The sequence below is a fragment of the Corvus kubaryi genome, unplaced genomic scaffold (genome assembly GCF_017639235.1).
Source record: "Corvus kubaryi isolate FWS band 111438036 unplaced genomic scaffold, C.kubaryi_AGA036_p1.0 37308, whole genome shotgun sequence".
In the NCBI taxonomy this organism is placed as follows: domain Eukaryota; kingdom Metazoa; phylum Chordata; class Aves; order Passeriformes; family Corvidae; genus Corvus; species Corvus kubaryi.
Window position 1 is genome coordinate 13,716,387 of NW_024581096.1, and position 19,241 is coordinate 13,735,627.

A 19,241-nucleotide genomic window follows, 5' to 3' on the forward strand; every position below is an offset into this window, starting at 1 on the left:
GGAGGCTTTTGAGGAGTCTGGGTTTCATTAACTCATGGAAAACTGGCCCCGTTTTTAAAAGGCACAACTCACAGCAGAGCACTCCAGGGTGGAGTACAGAGGACTCTCATGAACCAGGGGAAATCCCAGGGGTGCAGCGAGATGTGGGTCCCAGCATATCCCCTCCAGCTCATGGGCTTGCCCTTGCAGCCAGCAAGTTGGTAGCTGGAAACAGGAATCACAGGATCTTTTCCACTTGTTCTGGGGACATGATTGATGTTTGGTTTGATCACCAGGGTTTACAAGGCCACATCATGCCCAAGTACAAGTGATTCCAGAGGAGGAGAGAGGGGAATAGTTTCGTCCCTGCCTGAGATTTCATAGCTTCTTTGCAAAATAGCTCAGAATCAGACCACTTGGCCCAGAGGAAGTCACACTTCCCTCTGTAAGCCAGGGACATCCACTCCCAGTCCCTGTATTACTTTCAATTACGGCTGTGAGGGACCTGCCCACTTGGTCAAGAGAGCCTCTGTGAGCTTGCTCCTGGATGAGGATGGCCAGGACCCACTGAGGGGTGCAGATGAAGGCTGGGGCTTGCCAGCTGGGAGATGTGGCTCTGGTGGCTGCAACATCAAGGAGGATGGGTCACAACAGGAGGTGTCACCAGGGGCATCACCAGGCATCCTCAGCCCCACCACAACTGGATTCTGGTGATTGAGTGAGTGTGCATGCAGAGGAGTGCTGGGCTGGATAGGAACAGGGACAATGCCCAGTCCAAGAAGAGACACAAGCACCTCAGGGCAGGACAGGGCACAGAACTGTGCTTGGGGTTGAAAGAAGAGGAGCTTAGGGCGCTCAGTGGTGGCAGGTGCCCAGAAAGGCTTTGGGGACACCCTGGATGTCCCCAGCCCCCTGCTCCCTCCCACCCAGACCTGATGAGCTCCCTTTCTATCCACCAGGCCTTGGCTCCAACACTTGTGTTCTTCCTGGCTCTGCTGACCATTCAGCCCAGACTGCAGCACCATGACCAGACTGAGACAGACACAGCCAAACAGATAGAAGAGTGTCAGGAATATCTGCATCATGAGATGACTTGGCTGCTGCAGGTGATTGAGGGGAAGAGGGGGACCATGGCAGCCCCACTCCATTCTGCAGTGCAGCAGCAGTGGCTGTTTTGAGGTGCTGTAGCAGCCCTGGTCCTGGTCGCTGTGGGCTGCTGGCTGGACAGGTGAAGGAAGTGTGCCTCTGCCAGCTGCAGGGAGCAGGAGAGCTCCCGCAGCAAGGAGAAGGACAGTGGCCAGGAGGAGTTCAAAGGTGCCCACCATGATCTATCTTTGTGACCACCCCATCCATCACCAATGGGAACATTTGAGCTAAGGCTGGATGGGGCTGTGAGTAACTTGATCTAGTTGAGAGCGCCCCTACTCATTGTGGCAATGGTCTTTAGAGATCCCTTCTGACCCTTCTGATCCCTTCTGTGATTCTAAAGCAGGATCTGCCCAGCACATGAAGCATGGGCCAGCATGATAGAATCAAGACCAAGATTTATCATCCCCTAAGGCAATACTACGAAGTTCACCAAAATGATGATCCTAGCCCAGTCCACAAAGACAATAAACCTCACCATAGGGAAGACATCCTGCAAGAAAGGCATCACATAACAGAACCCTGATAACAAGTGCTTTTACTTTATTGTCTTTTGCTCTGAAAGGCAATAAATCAACCTTGTGACCAGCAACTGCTAAACCAAAGCAATGAATGCCCCCCAAGGGTCCCTTGCTGCCTGTCACCATTGTAAGCCTGTCTTGCAGCAGAGATGCTCCAGTGCTGCTCCCAGATCCCCTGAGCAAGTGCAGCAGGGGCCACATGTCCTCCTGTACTGCATACTCCACCCTCACAGGCAGCACAGCCCCAGGCACTGAATATGGGGCATGTTCATACAAAAATGAGATGGCACCACGTGGTCATGGCTATCCATGCTTCCCTCCAGCTCCCTTGTCCTCTGCTGGCATTGACAAGTCAGTAATATTGATTTGAGGGCTGGGAGATTTGTGTGGCACTTGGCTTTAGGGGGCCTGACCTGTTTTGAAATCCCCCAGAGTCTTGCAAAACCCTCACAACTCGGCAGCACAGTTTTTCTGGTCCTCACCCTAGTGTCTCAAGCTGTAGATGCAGGGAGGGACTGAGGGGTGGCAGTAGTCTGTGCCTGGCTCTGCACAGCTCGACACATCTCATCCAAGCATCTCAGATGCTCTTTGTGTGGTCCTCCCACTCCAGCATGTAGTTCAAGGGCATTGAACAGGAAGGATTCAGAGGTGAAATGAGGCACTGGAGAGATGAGAGAGCTGGAGCAGAGAGCAGAGGTGAGAGGCTGCAGGAGGTTAATGTGCTGGTATATCAATGGGGTGGCAGCCCACAGCAGGGCTGAAAGCTCTTTGGGGAGGTCATCAGTCTGCTAGGCCAAGATAAACAAATCCAAAGGTTGAAATTCCATGGGAGAGGTGGAGAGAGAGGAAGGGAGGAGGGCACCACCACTTCAGTCCCCAGAGTGGGTCTGTGACACCTGTGGGGAGACATGTTCCCATGCCGACAATTCCACAGTGCCCCAGGCTCCCAGAGCTTTCCCTGGTCTGCATATTTCTCTGTGGGGCTGCAGGGGAAAGGAGATGGGTGGGACAATGGAGAAAATGCAAAGTTTTGCTGAACCATGACATAGCTCATGCCTTTCCCAGGCTGAGCATCACCTGGGAACAGCAGTCAGGATCTCGCTGCCAAATCACAGGCAGTTCAAAGGAATAAAAAGTCCCTTGCAGCGAGGTGTAAACAGTTAAGTAAAGTGGACTGGTCCAAACCAGGAGGCAGCAGCAGCTAATGGGGAAAAAACAGTGGGTGTGAAAGGGCTCTTTGTCCCAGCAGGAAGGCGAAGGGCGCCCAGAGGCTGGGCACTGGGACGCACCCTGACCGGGGCACAGGGCAGGCTTGTTTGCAGTACAGGGTGCAGGCTTCCAGAGAAGAGGTGCTTTTACACTCTGGTTCTTTTCAAAACCAGACAACCCCCTGCCTGGAAGGGGCTTTGACTAAACAACAGAATGGCTCAGCTGATGCACTGCAGAAAAGGAAGGCGGGCCCAAGGAGGAGCTCCGGCCCTTGCGCAGGGACAGCTCAGCAGTCCAAGACACCATGTGCTGTCCTCCCCTCTGGCTCCTCCAGGCCCAGGGTGGGAGGCTGCAGCTCACAGCAGACTTTGTAACCTTGGGAGGGTGAACTGAAAATGAGCACCTCATGCATGGGGAGCTTTTTTCCCTCTTGTAGAAGGTCTTAGAACCACGAAACAGAATTACTGGGCTATGGAGAGGGCGGGAGGCCAGCAGCAGCTGGGCAGGAAAGAGATTGACTCTCAACACCCTCCTTTCCTGACCTGAGAGGTACAGCAAATAAAGGAAAGCAGATAACAAAAGCTATCCCTGCCAGTGTCTTGCTGGGTCTGCCTTGACAAGGGGTCAGCATGAGTTGTGTTTCCTGGCAGTATGTGGATGTGCTTTTAGACGGATATCCGCTGGGTAGTGTGGGACAGCAGGGCTCAGTGCACATTATGGAGGGGCCCGAAGCGAAGGGCAGGACTAGATAATGGTTTTGGGCATCCCCAGGAAATCCAGCCCATTTTGGTGGCAGCAATGAGACACATCCGGCTGCTCTTCAAATTGTGTTGGAGAAAATACAGCAAGCCAGGAAGAAACTTCCTGAACACTTTGTCTGCTGCATTAATATTTGCTGGCTTACACAGCTGTCCCTCAGGCAGGCGTTCAGTCACTGGCAATAGAAATTGCAGCTAGTACAAAGGGTGAGCAGCTAATCCCAGACCTGGAGAAGACCCTGACAACTAATAATGTGAGCATGCATGATCATGTGCTTGTGTGTTTCCTCATTGTGATAAACATGAACCCTCCATGGAGACGTCAAAGACCTTGTGGCTTCCCCAGGTGGCCAGCCCAGTAGCATGCAGACTGTGGGAGGGGACACACCAGCAACATGGTTTATCACTGTGTACTTGAAGAGGATGGTGAGTTTGGACTGAGCTTGAGACCTGGAGGTTTCCTCTGCATTCCAAGAAAGTGATGGAGATGAGGGAACACAGTCCAAACCACATGGTTATCCTTCCAAGCCCACCACAGCCACAGAGGTCCTGCAGACCCTCCTTGCATGAACTGGGGAGAGAGACACACACCTCTTATCCCAGTGCCTGCACCCACCCAAAGGACCAAACATAGCCATCCGTCTTGTCAAACTGCTTTAATATTTGGACATAAAGACAGGACAGAGCCATTCAGGCTGTGCACAAACAAGATCCCCATGATCAGCCACAGTGCAAGGCTGCTGAGCTTCCCTTCTCAATGGATGTGTGGATTTGGCCAAGATGCAGTTCAGCTGATGACATCCTGAGCATGCCAGTGGGGTGCATGTGTTGGGTGGGGGAAAGGGATAGGGGCTTGCCAGGGCAGCTCAGAGGTTGTTCAGCTCCAGTAAGGTCTGGTCCAGGACCTGGTGTATTCCCACGTTCTCCTCTTTGGCACTGGCCAGGCTCTCTGTGAATACAAGGGACACCCAGCCATGCACACAGACACAGCCCAAATGTACCCAGGTGCAGCAGGACCCACACACACCACACCAAGCACAGACACACACACACACAGATGGACATTTCAGTACAGCTATGGCCTCCAGTCGAACGGGGCGTCCCCTGCGGAGCATAGTCCACACAAGTAGCCCCATTTCTGGCAGGGATGAGTCCAGCCAGTCTCAGATCTGCCAGGGAGGCCAGGCCAGTGAGGCTGATCTCTGGGGCAGGCAGTTACCACTCTTCAGCATTTCCATCTTCCCAGGGTGCCCCACTGCCCATGGCTGAGTACTCTGCAGCATAGGTGCTGCTGGCAAGTACCATTATTTGGCCAGACACTGGGGCATCACCACTGGCCAGCTGTGGGCACATGCACAAACCTTTGGCCAGGAGAAGCAGAATGCCTGCTGCATGACCCAGCAGTGCTCCGTGAAGAAAAGGAGTGAGAAAACAGCCCATTAACAGCCCAGAAGAGTGGGCAGAGGACAACAGAGAGATAAGGAGCAGAGCTAACAAGGCTACAAGGATAAGCTCTGCCAGGCAGCCTGCTGCCAAGGCAGCCTCCCTCTGGTGTTCACTTCCAAATGGCATCATGCTTCCCCCAGAGATGGGTATGGAACAAGACTGCTGTCCAACCAGCCCCATCTCCCAGTGTGCCCTGCTAGCCTCTTCCCTGTCCCAAGTTTGGGGCAGTGGGTGCTGCTGGATCCCCAGCTCCTATCCCAGCCTTCCCAGCACCCTGCAAGGACCTCTTTCGAAGGGGATCCTCCCTGCACAGTTTGGGGTGACCAGAGTGAGAAGGAAGAGGCTGCCCAGTGACTCCTGGGACAAGGGGAGGAAGGCAGCAATACAAACCACATCCCTCCCCAGCAGAGCCAGGATGATGCCAGAGGACAGCAATCATTACGTGGGCATCCCAGGACATCACAAAACCCCTCATATCTCTCCCACAAAAAACTGATCAGCTCCAGAGGGGCTCCCTGTCCTGCCCAAGCATGGTAGTTACCCCTATTAGGATAAGGCAAGGCTTCACACCCTGCCTCACCCCAGCAGGGTGGGGCTCCCAGCCCTGAGCCAGCCTGGCCAAAATGGGGCAGGGAGGCTGGGCCGGGGCCAGGAGCTCTGGGCAGCTCAGTTGTTAAGTTCAGTAAGGATGACCCGCAGCTCGTTAGTGAGAACACGGTTTTTCTCGGCCTCCTGCTGAGAACGCTCTAGAGAAAATGGAGACATCAACGCAGCACAGGAAAGAGAGAGAAAAAAGTGAGTTAGTGAAAAGAGACAGCATTTCTGAAAGCCTTCGCTGGAAACACCACAAGCCACCCAGACAGTGGTGGGATACAGCTGGACGGGCAGGAGGAGGCAGCCAGTCTTGGTGCAGGCACAAGGCTGTACGTCCATCACTTTGGAAACTGGATTCTGGGACATGGAAGGGTGGTGAGGAAGGAGGAGGGGGATCAGGACCAATTTAGGGCTCACAAGAGATAACTGCTGAAGGGTAGCATCAGACCCTTCACCAAGGGAAGGGGCTGCAGGAGCCATGACAGGGCTGAGATTGCTGCTTGTAGGCAACATCTGGGAGTGGAGACAGGGAATGGACAGGACCAGGACTAACCCTGCTATTTCACGCCAAAAGACTCATGGAGAAGATAGCATGAGATGAGGAAAGCTGTGTACGAGAGTCAGAAGGTGGCTGGGGTCAGCAGAATGGCCCTGTCCCGCTCAGCCTGGCAGCGCAGGAGCCTCTTGGGTCTCAGCCATGGTCACCCCAGGGGGCCTGTGGCTGCGAGCCGCCTGCAACCACCTCCTACCACACTGCTGACAGTACCCACATGAGACAGGCAGGAGATGAGGGATAGAGTGGCATGAAGAAAACAAAGGAGAAACCAATGTTAAAATTTTATTGATATCAACTCATTAACCCAGAGGGATAGAACACAAAAGAAAAGTCATGAGATGCAAACTGAAGAGCAATGTGCAAGGACAGAAGGGTGAGGGAGGAGTGGGGGTCGCCTGCCTGCCGGGGAACAAGGTGTCTGCACAGATGGATCCAACCCTCTATCCCCCAGGCCTGAGCTTTGGCAGTGGAGGTGCCGCTTCCCCAGTGCAGGTCATCCCCATGCTGGGGCCAGCAAGCAGCACCGGGGGACTTGGCTGGAAGTACATGGGGGGGGAAATGGCCCCCCAGCCCCGGAGCTGCAGGGTCCCCAGTGCTTCTGCTGCTGGGGAGCCAAGGAGGGAGCTGCTGGAACAAAGGGCTTCTGGGCACAGTCCTGATCCCCAGGGCAATGCTGTGGCATGGGCCTACAACTACACTGTCCAGTCAGTATGTGGGGCTGTTCTCCTGCCCTGAACAACAGCTCTAAGCACCTACATCTTGTCTCCCCAAAGAGGGGTACAGCGGGAACACCCCTCGTCAGCTCCTGTCCCAAAGGAGCTGATGGACAGGCACAGGCTAGGTAGGACAGAGGAAGACAGAGAGGGTAGGGAGAGAGGTGGGATGGCCAGGCAGGCAAACAGCCGAGCTGGGGAAGGGAGAGACAGGCAGGGAGCGGGTGCAGTGCTGGTGCCCAGCGTGGGGCTCAGAGGGAGGTGATGTCGTTAAGTGCATTGTCCAGCTCCTCGCTGATGGCTTTGTACTTCATCTTCTGCGCATACACTTCATCTGCAGGTGGGGGCAGGTGGGGAGCAGATGGTGGAGTAGAGTGGAGGGCACAAGGTGGAGAGAGAGAGTGGCTGTGAACGGCAGGCTGAGGGCAGCAGGAGTGTGCGGGCACAGGCAGCATGGATGAGACCCTATTCCCGACCCGAGGGCAGAGCACAGACCCAAGGAGCTCTGTGCCCCTGCACCAGACATTGTGACTTCCAGCCACCCTGCTCCCAGAACTTCTGCCCATCCCCTCCCTCTGGCCAAGCACTGTCCAGCCACACCAGGGGCATGGTGTGCCCAGTGCCACCCCAGGAAAGAGGGACACAGGGCTGGTGGAAACATTTTACCTTCTAGGTCATCAATGGTTTTCTCCAGCTTTGCCACAGACCTCTCTGCAAACTCCGCTCGGGTCTCAGCCTGTGGGAAGCACAGTGGGGAAAGGGTGAGCTGCAGGACACAACACGGGAGGTGCAGGCTGCACTGCACTCCAAATCTGCCGCATTTGCATCTTTGGTACCCTTCTCCGGAAGCCCTCCCATGGGAAAGGCAAGGGACAGAAGTGACTAGGGCTCCATGGAGCCTCACACCCTACATCAGAACAGACTAATAAAAGTCATCCCAGATGCAGGTACCTGCTATGCTGCAGGGCTGCAATTTAGGAAACCGTGAGAGGACATGGGCATAATGGCATCAAAACCCATTCAGGATAGCAAGCTCATGCCTGTAGCAGTTCAGCGGTGGCCCTACACCCCTTACCTCCTTCAGTTTTTCCCCTAGAAGCTTGATTTCCTCCTCGTACTTATCCTCCTTGGTGGAATACTGCAGAGACAGAGACAAGCACCTGTGAGTCCCAAGGCGTGCCTCCAGCTGTCCTTCACCCCAGCAGGAGACCGCAGCACTCCCAGCGCCCACGCACTCTTCCCAGCCCCCCATGCACTCTTCCCAGCTCCAGCAGCCTCACTGGGTCCTACCTTGTCAGCCTGGGCTTCCAGGGACTTCAAGTTGTTGGTGACAATTTTCAGCTCCTCCTCTAGGTCACCACATTTACTACATCCCAAGCAGGGCCGGCAGGAGGGGGGGAGTGGGGCCAAAGGGCAGGAGAGAGGCAGGAGCAGAAAGAACAGGCACGGGGAAGCAGGAAAGAAAGAGAGAAAACAAGTTGAGAGAGGAGAAAACTCAGTGCAGGTGGACCAGGAGCAGAGCCACTCCGAGCAGGAGCTGCCGGGACGCATCTGTTCATCCATTCCTTGTGCTTCCTTGCACGGATACCTTGTGCATCACCACCAGCCAAGCTCTCGCTGGCCCCGCCAAGGGAAGCATGGATGGAGGGATGGAGGAGCGTGCCCGGCCTGCACCCGCTGCAGAGGGAGGCAAGGGGAGGCCGGTGGTGGAGGCAGTGGTGCAGAAAGGAGAGAGGTGGCTCGCATGGTTCGAGAGACAGCGACAGAGAGAGGGGGCTTCCGCACATTGCCCCGTGCCCCTGCCCCAGTACCTCTTCCTCTGAGGCAATGAGGGATTTGAGAGACTGGTCCATGGTCCGCAGCTCTTCTTCCAGCTGTCTCACTCGGCTGGGGTGGAAGGGGGGCACCCCAGGAGGGGGACAGCAGAGAACAGGGTCAGGGATGTGATGCCGGTGGGTTGGCACCCCCCCACCCCCAGCCTGCAATCCCAATGATAGACCCTGCTGCTTCCAGGGAGGGACATCCCCATCCCCATCCCCATGTCTGCCAGGGATTTGGGGCAAGGGCTGTGTGGGACCCCTGCACGCTGCCCACCAGGAGCCCCGCTCACCTCTCCGCCACCTCTGCCCTCTCCTCTGAGCGCTCCAGCTCTCCCTCAAGGACGACCAGCTTGCGGGCGACCTGTTGATGGCAGTAAGAGGCCCACGTTGGCCCTGTGCTTGCCCCAGTTGGGGGCACAGGGCTGTGAGGAGGTGGCTCTGGGTGCTGCCAGGGTGTCAGGACTGGGGAAAGGGTTACACACCTCCTCATATTTGCGGTCAGCCTCCTCTGCTATGTGCTTTGCCTCCTTCAGCTGCATTTCCTGGAGTTCCATCTTCTCCTCATCTTTCATGGCCCTGTTTTCGATGACCTTCATGCCTCTGAGGAAAGACCATGCGAGAAGATGTTACGGCTGTGGGTCAAGGTGTCATCTGCACATCCTGCCTGCCCATCTGCACATCCTGTACCCTAAACAATACCACCCTCCAGCTTCAGAGACATGGTACATTGCTTGGGGAGGATGGCATGCAGTAAGGTCACACCAGCAGTACCCCAAAAATGCTCCTGTGCAGAATTAGAGTAGAGCTGGCCCCACGGCAATGTTCCAGAGTGAGGTATGCCTATGGTGCCCCTCAAGCAGGCAGGTCCTGAACCCACATTTGGGGGTGAAAAGGTGTGCAGCCCAGGATGAGCCAGCCACAACCTCCACAAAAACAGCCCAACAGGCTGGCAGCCTGAAGGAAACACTGGAAAACATCCTGTGGCAAAGCCTTTCTCATTCTGGGTGATGCTCACAAACAGGGGATTACCAAAACCCCGCAAACCCCCACAGAAGGGACTCCTGCAGACTCTTCTCTCACTCAGATGCTGTTGCTCAAACTGGTCTTTGCCAATGGAGGGAAGAGCTCATGTAGCTGTCAGGAGTGCTGTGACATGTCTGGGCACTCCCATACAACCTGACTGCCCTTGCCTGCACAGTTCCAGTCTGGGAAACCTGCTTGCCATGAGGATGGGGCAACACACACCCTGTGGAACTCTCTTTGAATGAGGCTGTCTTGTTCTCAAATCTGACCTTAGTTACCAGCACAGAGGTTCCCTCCTGGGCTGTTGTGTCTTTGAGCATAGAAAGCTGCTCTGGGGAATAAAATATGCTCTTATCTTCCTCTGGCTTTGGTTACAGTCTGGTGCTTTTATAAATACAAGATAAAATTTTTCAGGATTTTATGTGTGATCTGGATAAGAATGTCTGTATATGGGGGACTTCTTTGCATTATGGCTTTATTCTCTCCCTTTGAAGTCTGCAGGAAAACCAACATAAACCCCAATAAGGTCACTTCAGAGGGACCCCACTGCAAAATTAAGGGGGCTGTCTGCAATCAGTGGTGACCTGATACCACTCCCACTGTGTCTATCCATCCCACCTCTCGCTCTCATCAGCCGCCTTCTCAGCTTCCTCCAGCTTCTGCAGGGCAGTGGCCAGGCGCTCCTGGGCACGGTCCAGCTCCTCCTCTACCAGCTGGATGCGGCGGTTGAGGGAAGCCACTTCAGCCTCAGCCTGGGGGAACAGAAACCCCTCAGTCATCCCATGTCACATACATATATTGAAAAATACATTTTCAATGGTTACTCCTACATTTACCATCTGGAATGCCCCTTGGCACTGTGCAACCAGCCCAAGTTCACTGGAATGGCATGCCTGACCATGCATGCCCTCACCTCTCTATAGGGTTATCTCCATCCCTAGTGGCTATTTGATGCTGGCTTCTCCCAGCCTTTCAGCCACAGCCTGGCATGTGCAGCCCCACCATGTCCTCGTACCTCCAGCTCCCGCCCTGGAGGGGGACAGGGCACATTCACTGGGGTAGGGTGGCCATAGCAGCCATGTCGTCACGGGGATGGTATTTGGGGTTTGCAGAGCAGTGAGTAAAGGGGGAGGAATGCCCTGTGTGGCTTCGCTCCTGAAAAGGAGATCGGAGCTGCTTGTGGATTTCCTGTTTACAGAGGCGGCCGAGTGAGCCGGGAGTTTCTCCTGCGGGAACCCCCAGGGCCCTGTGCAACAGGGCAGCCTGAAGCCAAGCACGGAGCCCCCCCAGCTGATGTACAGCACGGTGCCGGGGGCAGTGGAGCAAGTCGCCCTCAGCAGGCTGGCGCCCGGCCAAGATGAGGCTGGCAGGACCAGAGCCCTCCCTTTCCCAGGCTCCCCACGCACAGGGCTGGGAGCTGGGGCTGGCCAGGAGCAGTGGCCCTGGCCCTCCGCCAGCCCGTTGACGCCTGGCCTTGCACTCTTTCCATTTGGTAAAGGCCTCCTGCTCCATCGCCACAGTCGGGAAACACTGCCTCAGCAGCTCCCAGCCCCGCTTCCCACCAGGGGGGTGCAAGGAAAACAAACCCCTCAAAATCAGGGGATGGGTGGCAATAAGACCTCACTGTGGGGAGCAGCCCCATGCACCAACCCAGGAGATAGTGTCTCCTGCTTATTCACAGGCTGCAGCAGGACTGGCTGGCTGCGGTGCCTGGACACATCCAGCCTCATGCTTCAGCACTGTGAATGCCCCAGGGAATATTAGCCAAGCACAAGGCCTATGGGAACAGCAAGGGGCTGTCACCCTGCATGGCGCCACTGTGCTCTCACAATTCCCCGTGGGGAGTTGGCAGAATGGGGACAGGCACAGCCGGCACCTCTCTGAGAGGGCTGCCAGCCCCACATCTGCTTCCACCCCATGAATACCCTTTCTACAGACTCTCCGAGAGCTTGTCCCTTGCCGGACTGCCCAATGGGGCGCTGGAGCTGGCCCCCACAGGGCAGTGCTCTGCCCGCAGCATCAACCTCACTGTGTCGGTAGATTTTTTTCCCAGGGAATCACCCCCAAAGTGGGTCAGACCTGCCCGGATGGACACTTGGGAACATGAGCTCTCCCTGCAGCTCCCAGTGACCGGGGAACCCGATCTGAGGCTGCAGGAAAGGGCCATTTCCTCCGCACACAGCCCGAGTGACAACAACCCGGGTACTGCACCCAGCTCTGCCGCTCCTGATATGGTGAGAATGTTGAATGAGTAGGCATAGGAAACAGAAAGAAAGGAAGAAAACCGAAAGCTCCAACAACTAAAAAGACAAACCAGGAAAAACCTGCAGCTTGGGAATGCCATCCCACTGCCAGAATGGAAATTTTGGCCTGAGGCAATGTGAAGGGGCGGCTTGTCCCCAAGAAGGGACAGGCTGGAGAGCTAAAGCTCTGCGGCCCGGACCGCAAAGTCCGCTGGAAGCCAGACAAGAGCCTGGGCGTGGGATTCTGAGCTGTGCACGCTGGCCTTCGAGGGAGAGGATCCTTTCCCAGGAGGCGCCCGATCCCAAGGCAGGGCTGGCCGCTGCCCGCTCCCAGCACCCGGCCAGCCGGGAAGCCCTGGGGAGCCCCGCTGAACGCAGCATCTTCTCTCGGAGGAGGGAGGCGGCTGGCGGACGCTGCCCGCAGGCAGGGACTGCCCCGAGCTCCCCAGCGCCGGGCTCTCCAGCCGGGTGGCAGCTCCCCGCGGCTCCCCGGGGACCTCCCGCCGCTCCTCCGCCCCGCGGGCAGCCAGCCCGGCTACCGCGGCTCGGGGGCCCGGGGCCGCCCCGCCGGAACAGATGCCGGCAGCGGGGCCGGAGCCGGCGGGGCATCCCGGGGAGCTGCCGGGGCGCCCCCCGCCCTCCTCTTCCCATCCCAGCGGCCCTTACCCGCTCCCGGGCCTGCCGCTCGGCATCGGCCTCCCGCTGCAGGTGCTCGGCGCGCTCCTCCGCCTCGTCGGCCACCTGCTGCAAGCTCTGGATCTTCTTCTTGACGGCATCGATGGAGCTGGCGCTGGCCATGGCGGGGACTGCCGGCGGGGAGGCCACACCGCCAAGACCTTTGTGGGATCCGCCCGGCTCGGGCAGGAAGCGCTCAGGCAGCGGCCGCTCCCGCCGCCCGCCCTGCCTCCATCCCTTCCTGCTCCTCCTCCTCCTCCTCCTGCTGCTGCTATTGCTGCCTCCGACCGACCTGCTCCGCCGCTCCTCTGGGCAAGGCTTGCGGGGCTCACCCGCGGCAGGAGAGAGTTCCCACGCCGGGAGGGATGCACAGTGCCCCTCATCCCAAATAGGACAGAGGGTGCCCCCGGGCAGGGTGCGTGGTCCTCCCCAGGCTCTGGTCACCGTCTCTACATCCCCGCCAAGGCAAGATGCACAATGGCTTCGGGGCAGGGCACACTGGCCCCCACCCCGGGTCAGCACGCATAGTGCCAGGCAGATGCATGGTCCCCACTGAAAGGGCACATGGTACCCCCAGAGAGGGCACACAGTGGTCCCAAGGCAGGGGTGCTGCCCCGGATGCAGGCTGCCCCCCAGGCAGGGGTGCACAGTCACACTGAAATCCCCCAGAGCAACGGAGAGGACCCCAGGGAAATGGACTCATTTCCATCAGTCCACAGAGTCTGTGAGTGCTGGAGCCTGTCCTGTGTGAGCCCCCATGGCCACAGGAGCTATGTACCCGTGGGTATTCCCCAAACGCTGCCCTCCACAACCCTTGCTGCAGAGCTAAGGAGGGTTGTGGACTTTTTCCTTATGGAAAGTCAGTAAGAGGCATGAGCAGAGCCCGCTCCTGGCTGCCCTCTGGGGCTACCTGGGTTTCAGCCAGGTCCCCAGCATCCATCATGTTCAGTCCCTTGTATCTGCTCCCCAATGTGAGGACCTGTCTGACAGCCCCACAGGGACTCATGGGGCCCATGGACACCCTGGCACCTCCAGCCTGGGGATTGCGCCCTGTGGGGGAGGCCAAACCTCCAGCTCCTGGCTCTCCATTCTGGCTGGGGCACATGTCTTGATCCATCAGAAGAAGCTGGAGCTGCTGGCGCTCAATCCTCCCTTAAGAAGTACTGACAGCCTTCTGGCTGCACTTCACACCTGCCTCCAGGAATGCCAGTTCCCAGGCTGACCTCACCAGCTGGCTCACCAGGGCCAGGGGTCCTGGGGATGACTCAGCCACACTGCTATCTGCACCTTGCAGATCCATGTCCCCTTGCCAAGAGGCAGCGGAAGAGGCGATACTGTGGGTCCCCTGGGAGCACACAGCCTTGGGCTTGGCCTTGGGCCCAGCTGGTACTGCCTCCTCCCAGTCTGAGGCCTGGATGTCAGTAATGCTCCCAAGCCAGGACATGGGGGCCCAGAGCAGAAACAAGGGTTCCTGGCAGCAGTGGGGCAGGGATGAGCCAGCTGCAGGCAGGAGGGGAACAGGATGCAGGTCAGCCACCCTGGTCCTGCAGTAGCCAGGCTAGGTGCCTCCTGCTGTGGCCCCACCCCGAGATGCAGTCACTTCCCAGCAGAGTGCTGTTCCCTCCCACCAGCTCAGGGAATCGCCAAATAAGAGCAAAGTCTTGGCTGGGGAAAGCAGCTGGGGCGGGAACATGGGTGAAGCCTTTGGGATCATGGCCTGGGAATGGCAGTTTCCCTAAGGCCCCTCCGGGGTGGCTGGGGACAGCCACTGCTGGGGATGCGGGGCGATGGAGAGGGCTGTTCTGGCTAAACCTGCTCTCCCGGCCTCACCGTTTCCAGCAGCCCTTTCCCATCCCGACCTGGACACCATAACTGTCCCTCCTGGGAACAAGAGATTCTGGGGGCATGGTGGGCTCTCAGAGCTGCTGGGAAGCTCTGTGGAGTTGCTGATCAGGAGTCAGGCATTCCCTGCTCTATGCCACTATCTGACACTTCTCCAAGTGCCTGGGGCATTGTATTTGCACTCTTTAGTGCAGTCCCCGTGGCCTTCATACCCCAGCATGCAGTGCCAGCAGCAGGGCAGGGCCATATTGAGGTGGCTGTTTATTCTTTTAAGGCATTGATATTTTTGCCAAGAGCAGGAGGCTGCCTGGATCGCTGGTATGAGCCTGACCCATCTGAGGAATGGGGACACTCTGTGCTCAAAGGCACCCACTGTCCTGACAGCCAGGGAGGGCATGGGGTGCCTGGGGTGGGTGTGCTCTGGGGGTCTACCCAATGCTTCCTCTGCTGGAAGCAGGAGCTGTGCTGTGCCTTGCACCAGGGAGGAGGTGACACCAGCTCTGGCACTTAGAGCTGTCAGCACATTCAGGTCCCTGGCGCCAAGGGGTGACTCCCAGAGCCCCACACATGGTGCAGCCTGTCCAGGCTTTGGCATGGTTCTGGGGAGATCCCGGTGTTGGAGCACTGCAGCCTGACACTGCTCCTTCACCGTGGCTCCGGCTCCAGCCCTTCCCTGGTGGCTCCCATCCACTGTATCTTCTGGTACAGAACTCTCTGTGCTGAAGCCCACAGACTTGCCAAACTGCTGTGGACCAAGAGCCGGGAAACACCCTCCCTGCTGAGGATGGCATCACACAGCCCACTGCCAGCAGCAAACCACACCCCACAGCCGACATCTGCCCGGTACCACTGTTTGCCCCTTCCTCTGAGCCCTGCACAGGGAACATCATGTCCCCTTTCACCCACACTGGGTTTGCCCTGTCCCACAGCAGCATGGACCCAATTAGACCAGCGGGAACCCCACTGCACACAGCAGCCACCTTGCCCAGCTTGACATGGCTGCCCTATGCCAGGTTGAGTGTGCCCTTCCCGAGGATTTTCAGTGTTTTAAAGGAGAGTCATCTGTAGGATCAGCAAAGAGGTCTAAGGAGACCCCTGGCTGCTGCCCAGGGGCTCTGGGCTGCCAGAGGACTGGTGCTGCCATTGCTTGTCCTTGTCCGCTCACCCCTGTCCTTGGCGGCAGCCTCAGAGATTTGACGCATCTCCCCCATTTAGCTCCATAAACCAGCTGGGATTGAATTTTTTGTTCTCAATCCTAAAAAGCCTGGCCATGCCCTGCTGGCTGTACTCCAGACGGCTCTCCTTTAGCTTCTCCTCCAGTTTCCAGGGTTGGTTTTCATCAAAGAGGGGCTGGCTATCAAAAGGAGGATTTATTTATAGGGTGTCAAATACCCTGTGTGGCACCACAGGTCGTTATACTCCATTCCCAAGCGTCCCCGTGGCCGCACACAGCTGTTCTACCCTTCATCCTGGCCAGGCACAAGCCAATTTCAACACCTTCCTAACATCTCCCCAGAGGGATCTATTTCCCAGGAGGAACATCAGTCTTGGCACTAAATAAAACTCTTCCTGGCCTTGCCTTTCTCAGGGTACAAAGTAGCACACCGGACCCAAATCCACCCAAATCCCCTTCCACACTCCCCAAGCATTCTTCCTTGCAGCCAGCACTCAGCAGCCAACCACAGCAAGAGATTTTTTTGTTTCTCTGCTCTGCCACAGTTTAGCAAACACAACAGTTTTTCCTACTAGCATTGAGGAGGTGCATGCCTGGGACTTGTGACACAGCTTGGAACATTTGTCCCTGTTAGCTTTGGGGAGCCAGGTTGGAGGCTGCCCACAAAGCTCAAGACAGGACCAGCAACCCCATCACTGGCCCCCACAGCTGGCCTGGCCCCCCACCCCACACAGGACCCATCAGCCCAGTTCAGTGTCAACATCGAAGGAATGGGATCCTGAGAGTCTTCCCTTCGGACGCTTTCCATATAAGGGCCCCCTCTTCCTTTAACCCCCCCGAGGTCCAGAGCCTGTGCAGGGGAGGAGCTGCTGGCGTGCCTACTTACATCTGTAGCTTTCTTCTCTGCCTGCTCCAGCTTCTCCTGGGCCTCCTTGACAGACTCGGAGTACTTCTCCACCTCATCCTCGGTGCCCTTCAGCTTCTTCTGCAGGCCCTGCTGTTCCTCCTCCAGCTGGGAAAAGACAAAGGGTGGGGGTCAGGGGAGATGGCAGTGTCTGCAAGGCTGGAAGGGGATCTGTCCCCCCATCCTTCCCCTGGTGACACCCAGGCTGTGGGGGGGCACAGCAGGAGAACATGGACGTGTCCTCTCTGACAACTTTGGGTCTACACGTCCTTGAGGTGTAGAGCAGCTGCCGGGACCCCCATCATCCCCGAGCCTGGCGGAGGTAAGGGGGTGGTGGTCTCCCTCCCTTTATAGGGGACTGGAGAGCTCTGACTTGGGGATACAGCTCTGGGGACACCAATCTGTGTTCCCATCTCTGTGTGGTTGTGGTGGGAGTATGCAGTCCGCAGGGCTCTCCCTGGCACGGGGACAGAGGGGTGGCACTGGGGAGTCCCACTGAGATGAAAGATGTTTGGGGAGACCAGTGTGAGGGGTCAAGGAAAAGAGACTGAAGCGTTGGTTCCTGGGGACAGACCCATGTGGAGTGAGGTCCCTGGGGACACAGTCCCAGAGAGGTAACGTCTCAAGGGCTGTCAACCAATAGAGCTGGCATCCACAAGCAGGACACCCAGTGGGGCAAGGTCCTTGGGCCAGGACATGCTTAGGTCAGGGGACTCCAGGGTGGACAACCAGGGGAGATCAGTGTGGGGACTGGGTGAGCCTAGAGAGTGCAGTGTCCCCAGGCTGGACGATCAGTGGGATGGAATCCCCAGGGCTGGGCACCCAGCCGGACGGGGTTTCCAGGGCTGGACACCCCTAGAGTGGAGGGTTCCCAGGTAATGCCGGGGAAGCCCGTGGGACACCCACCTGCTTGCAGCGGTCCTCCGCCTGCTTCTTGTCAGCCTCCGCTTGCTCGGCGCGGTCGATGGCATTCTCCTTGTCCAATTTCAGCATCTGCATCTTCTTCTTGATGGCCTCCATGGTGGCGGGGTGTCGGCAGCGGGGCGCGGGACGGCAGAGGGGCGCGGAGCACCGGGAGCACCGGGAGCGGCGGGAGCACCGGCACTGCGCTCCCCGCCCCGCCGAGCTGCCTAAAAGCTGGGGAGGGGCCGCGCCGGGCGGGGGCTGCCCCGGTACCTCCCCCGCCGCCCGCCAGCACCTTTTAGGGACTGGCTCGCCACCGGCCCTCGCACCGAGCGGAACGGGGGGGCAGCCTCCCCCGGCGGGCATCGCCGCAGCCCCGGCGCCCGGCACCCACCGGGGCAGAGGACGAGGGACACCCCGGGTCACTGCGCTGGGGACAATCCGATGGTACTGGGCAAGGGACAGCCCGGGACACTGTGCTGTGGGTACCCTGGTGGCGCTGGGTGATGGACACCTCAAGACAATGCTCTGGTGGCACCCCAGTGACACTGGGTGAGGGACACTCTGTAGCTCTGAGCTAGGGGTACCCCTGTGGCACCGGGCAAGGGACATGCTGGGGCACTGAGTAGGGGTAGCTTGGTTGCACTGGCTCCAGAGCTGTCCTCATGCTAGTGCCCTAGGTACACCACGTGCCCTGTCACAGCACGCTGGGGCCTGAGGGACCCTGCTTGCTGGCACTAGCGTGGGGACACCTCAAGGGCTGGCATGGCACTTGGGAACACCAATGAATTGGCCAGCACTGAAGGGTAGGGGACACACTCAGGCTGTGATTGCACTAAGGGACATGTTTGGCTGGCATTGCCCACAGGGGGAAAAACCCCCAGGGGAGAAGTGAGCAGAGCTGGGGGAGAAGTGAGCAGAGCTCCTGACATTCCCATCCAGCTGCTGGTGGGGCAGGAGGACCAGAACTCTTTGCAGACTTCTTGGCACCCACCTACTCTCTGTTTTGCACCTTGGTGTCACTGTCCCTGGCACCCACAGGGACACCTGGCACCCACAGGGACACCTGGCACATGCACAGCCCATACAATGGCATTTCAGGGTGACACAGGGCATACAGGCAGCTCACTGCCCCTCTTCATCTTTCTGCTCTAAATAAACTGTATTCCACAGGCAAAAAAATGCAAACCTTTCAAATCCCAGCTCCTCCAAAAATAACCTGTACTTTAATAACGATCGTAAATGCTTCTGGCACATTCCCAGCTGCAGGGTGGGCTGTGGGTCGGGGGGGCTGGAAGGAGCTGGTGGAGGGGCCATGGGAGCCGTGTGGCACGTGTGAAAAGCGGGGATGGGATGGGGACAGGAGGGGTGCACAGGCTCCCCCAGCCCACTGCCCCTGGGCTGCAGCCAGTCCTTGCTTGACGCAACTTCTCGGCACCAATGCTCCAAACAGAGAGGAACAAAAAGATTTTGACAGCTGGAGAAAGTGCCTTTTAGGAGCCCTCAGGCCCAGATGGTAGAGGGCATAGGAGGGGTGGGATAGCTGAGGACCAAGTGGCTGCTGGCTCCATGGGGAAAGGAGAAGAGCCACTGCTGGACTCTGGAGAGCGGCTATTAGTATTGATGAATTAGGCACATATTTGGACAAGAAGGGTCTGTAGCTGCCAGCGTGTGGCTTCTGAGGGGAGGGGAAAGATCCATCTGCCATCATTCCTGGGAGAGAGTAATTGTTTTT

At 57.7% G+C, this 19,241-nt stretch overlaps 1 protein-coding gene across 11 annotated transcripts; it reads right to left on the reverse strand.

Annotated features, from left to right (window-relative positions):
- Positions 1-4,254: 4,254 nt before the first annotated feature.
- Positions 4,255-17,716, reverse strand: TPM2 (tropomyosin 2). Of its 11 annotated transcripts, none has more exons than XM_042028590.1 (9): positions 17,510-17,716; positions 16,586-16,711; positions 10,384-10,517; positions 9,225-9,342; positions 9,033-9,103; positions 8,213-8,288; positions 7,998-8,060; positions 7,589-7,658; positions 4,255-4,562 (listed from the first exon to the last, which is right to left on the reverse strand). In XM_042028590.1, the coding sequence occupies exons 1-9, from the start codon at positions 17,621-17,623 to the stop codon at positions 4,480-4,482; spliced, it is 855 nt and encodes a 284-aa protein (XP_041884524.1). In that variant the 5' UTR covers positions 17,624-17,716; the 3' UTR covers positions 4,255-4,479. The 11 variants fall into 11 exon arrangements, with proteins under 11 accessions (XP_041884524.1, XP_041884522.1, XP_041884529.1 ...); XM_042028588.1 differs by lacking the exon at positions 8,213-8,288 and adding an exon at positions 8,734-8,809 and having other exon boundaries at positions 17,510-17,715; XM_042028592.1 differs by having other exon boundaries at positions 4,527-5,805.
- Between the last annotated feature and the right edge of the window lie 1,525 nt (positions 17,717-19,241).

What these genes read in the sequence shown, in the direction of transcription:
- TPM2 (XM_042028590.1), bottom strand. Translation starts at nt 17,623, where the DNA reads ATGGAGGCCATCAAGAAGAAGATGCAGATGCTGAAATTGGACAAGGAG. An exon ending in TAGGGGAAAAACTGAAGGAG is followed by an intron (nt 7,659 to 7,997) that starts GTAAGGGGTGTA and finishes TGCTTCCCACAG; the next exon opens with GCTGAGACCCGAGCGGAGTT. An exon ending in AACCATTGATGACCTAGAAG is followed by an intron (nt 4,563 to 7,588) that starts GTAAAATGTTTC and finishes TTGTATTCACAG; the next exon opens with AGAGCCTGGCCAGTGCCAAA.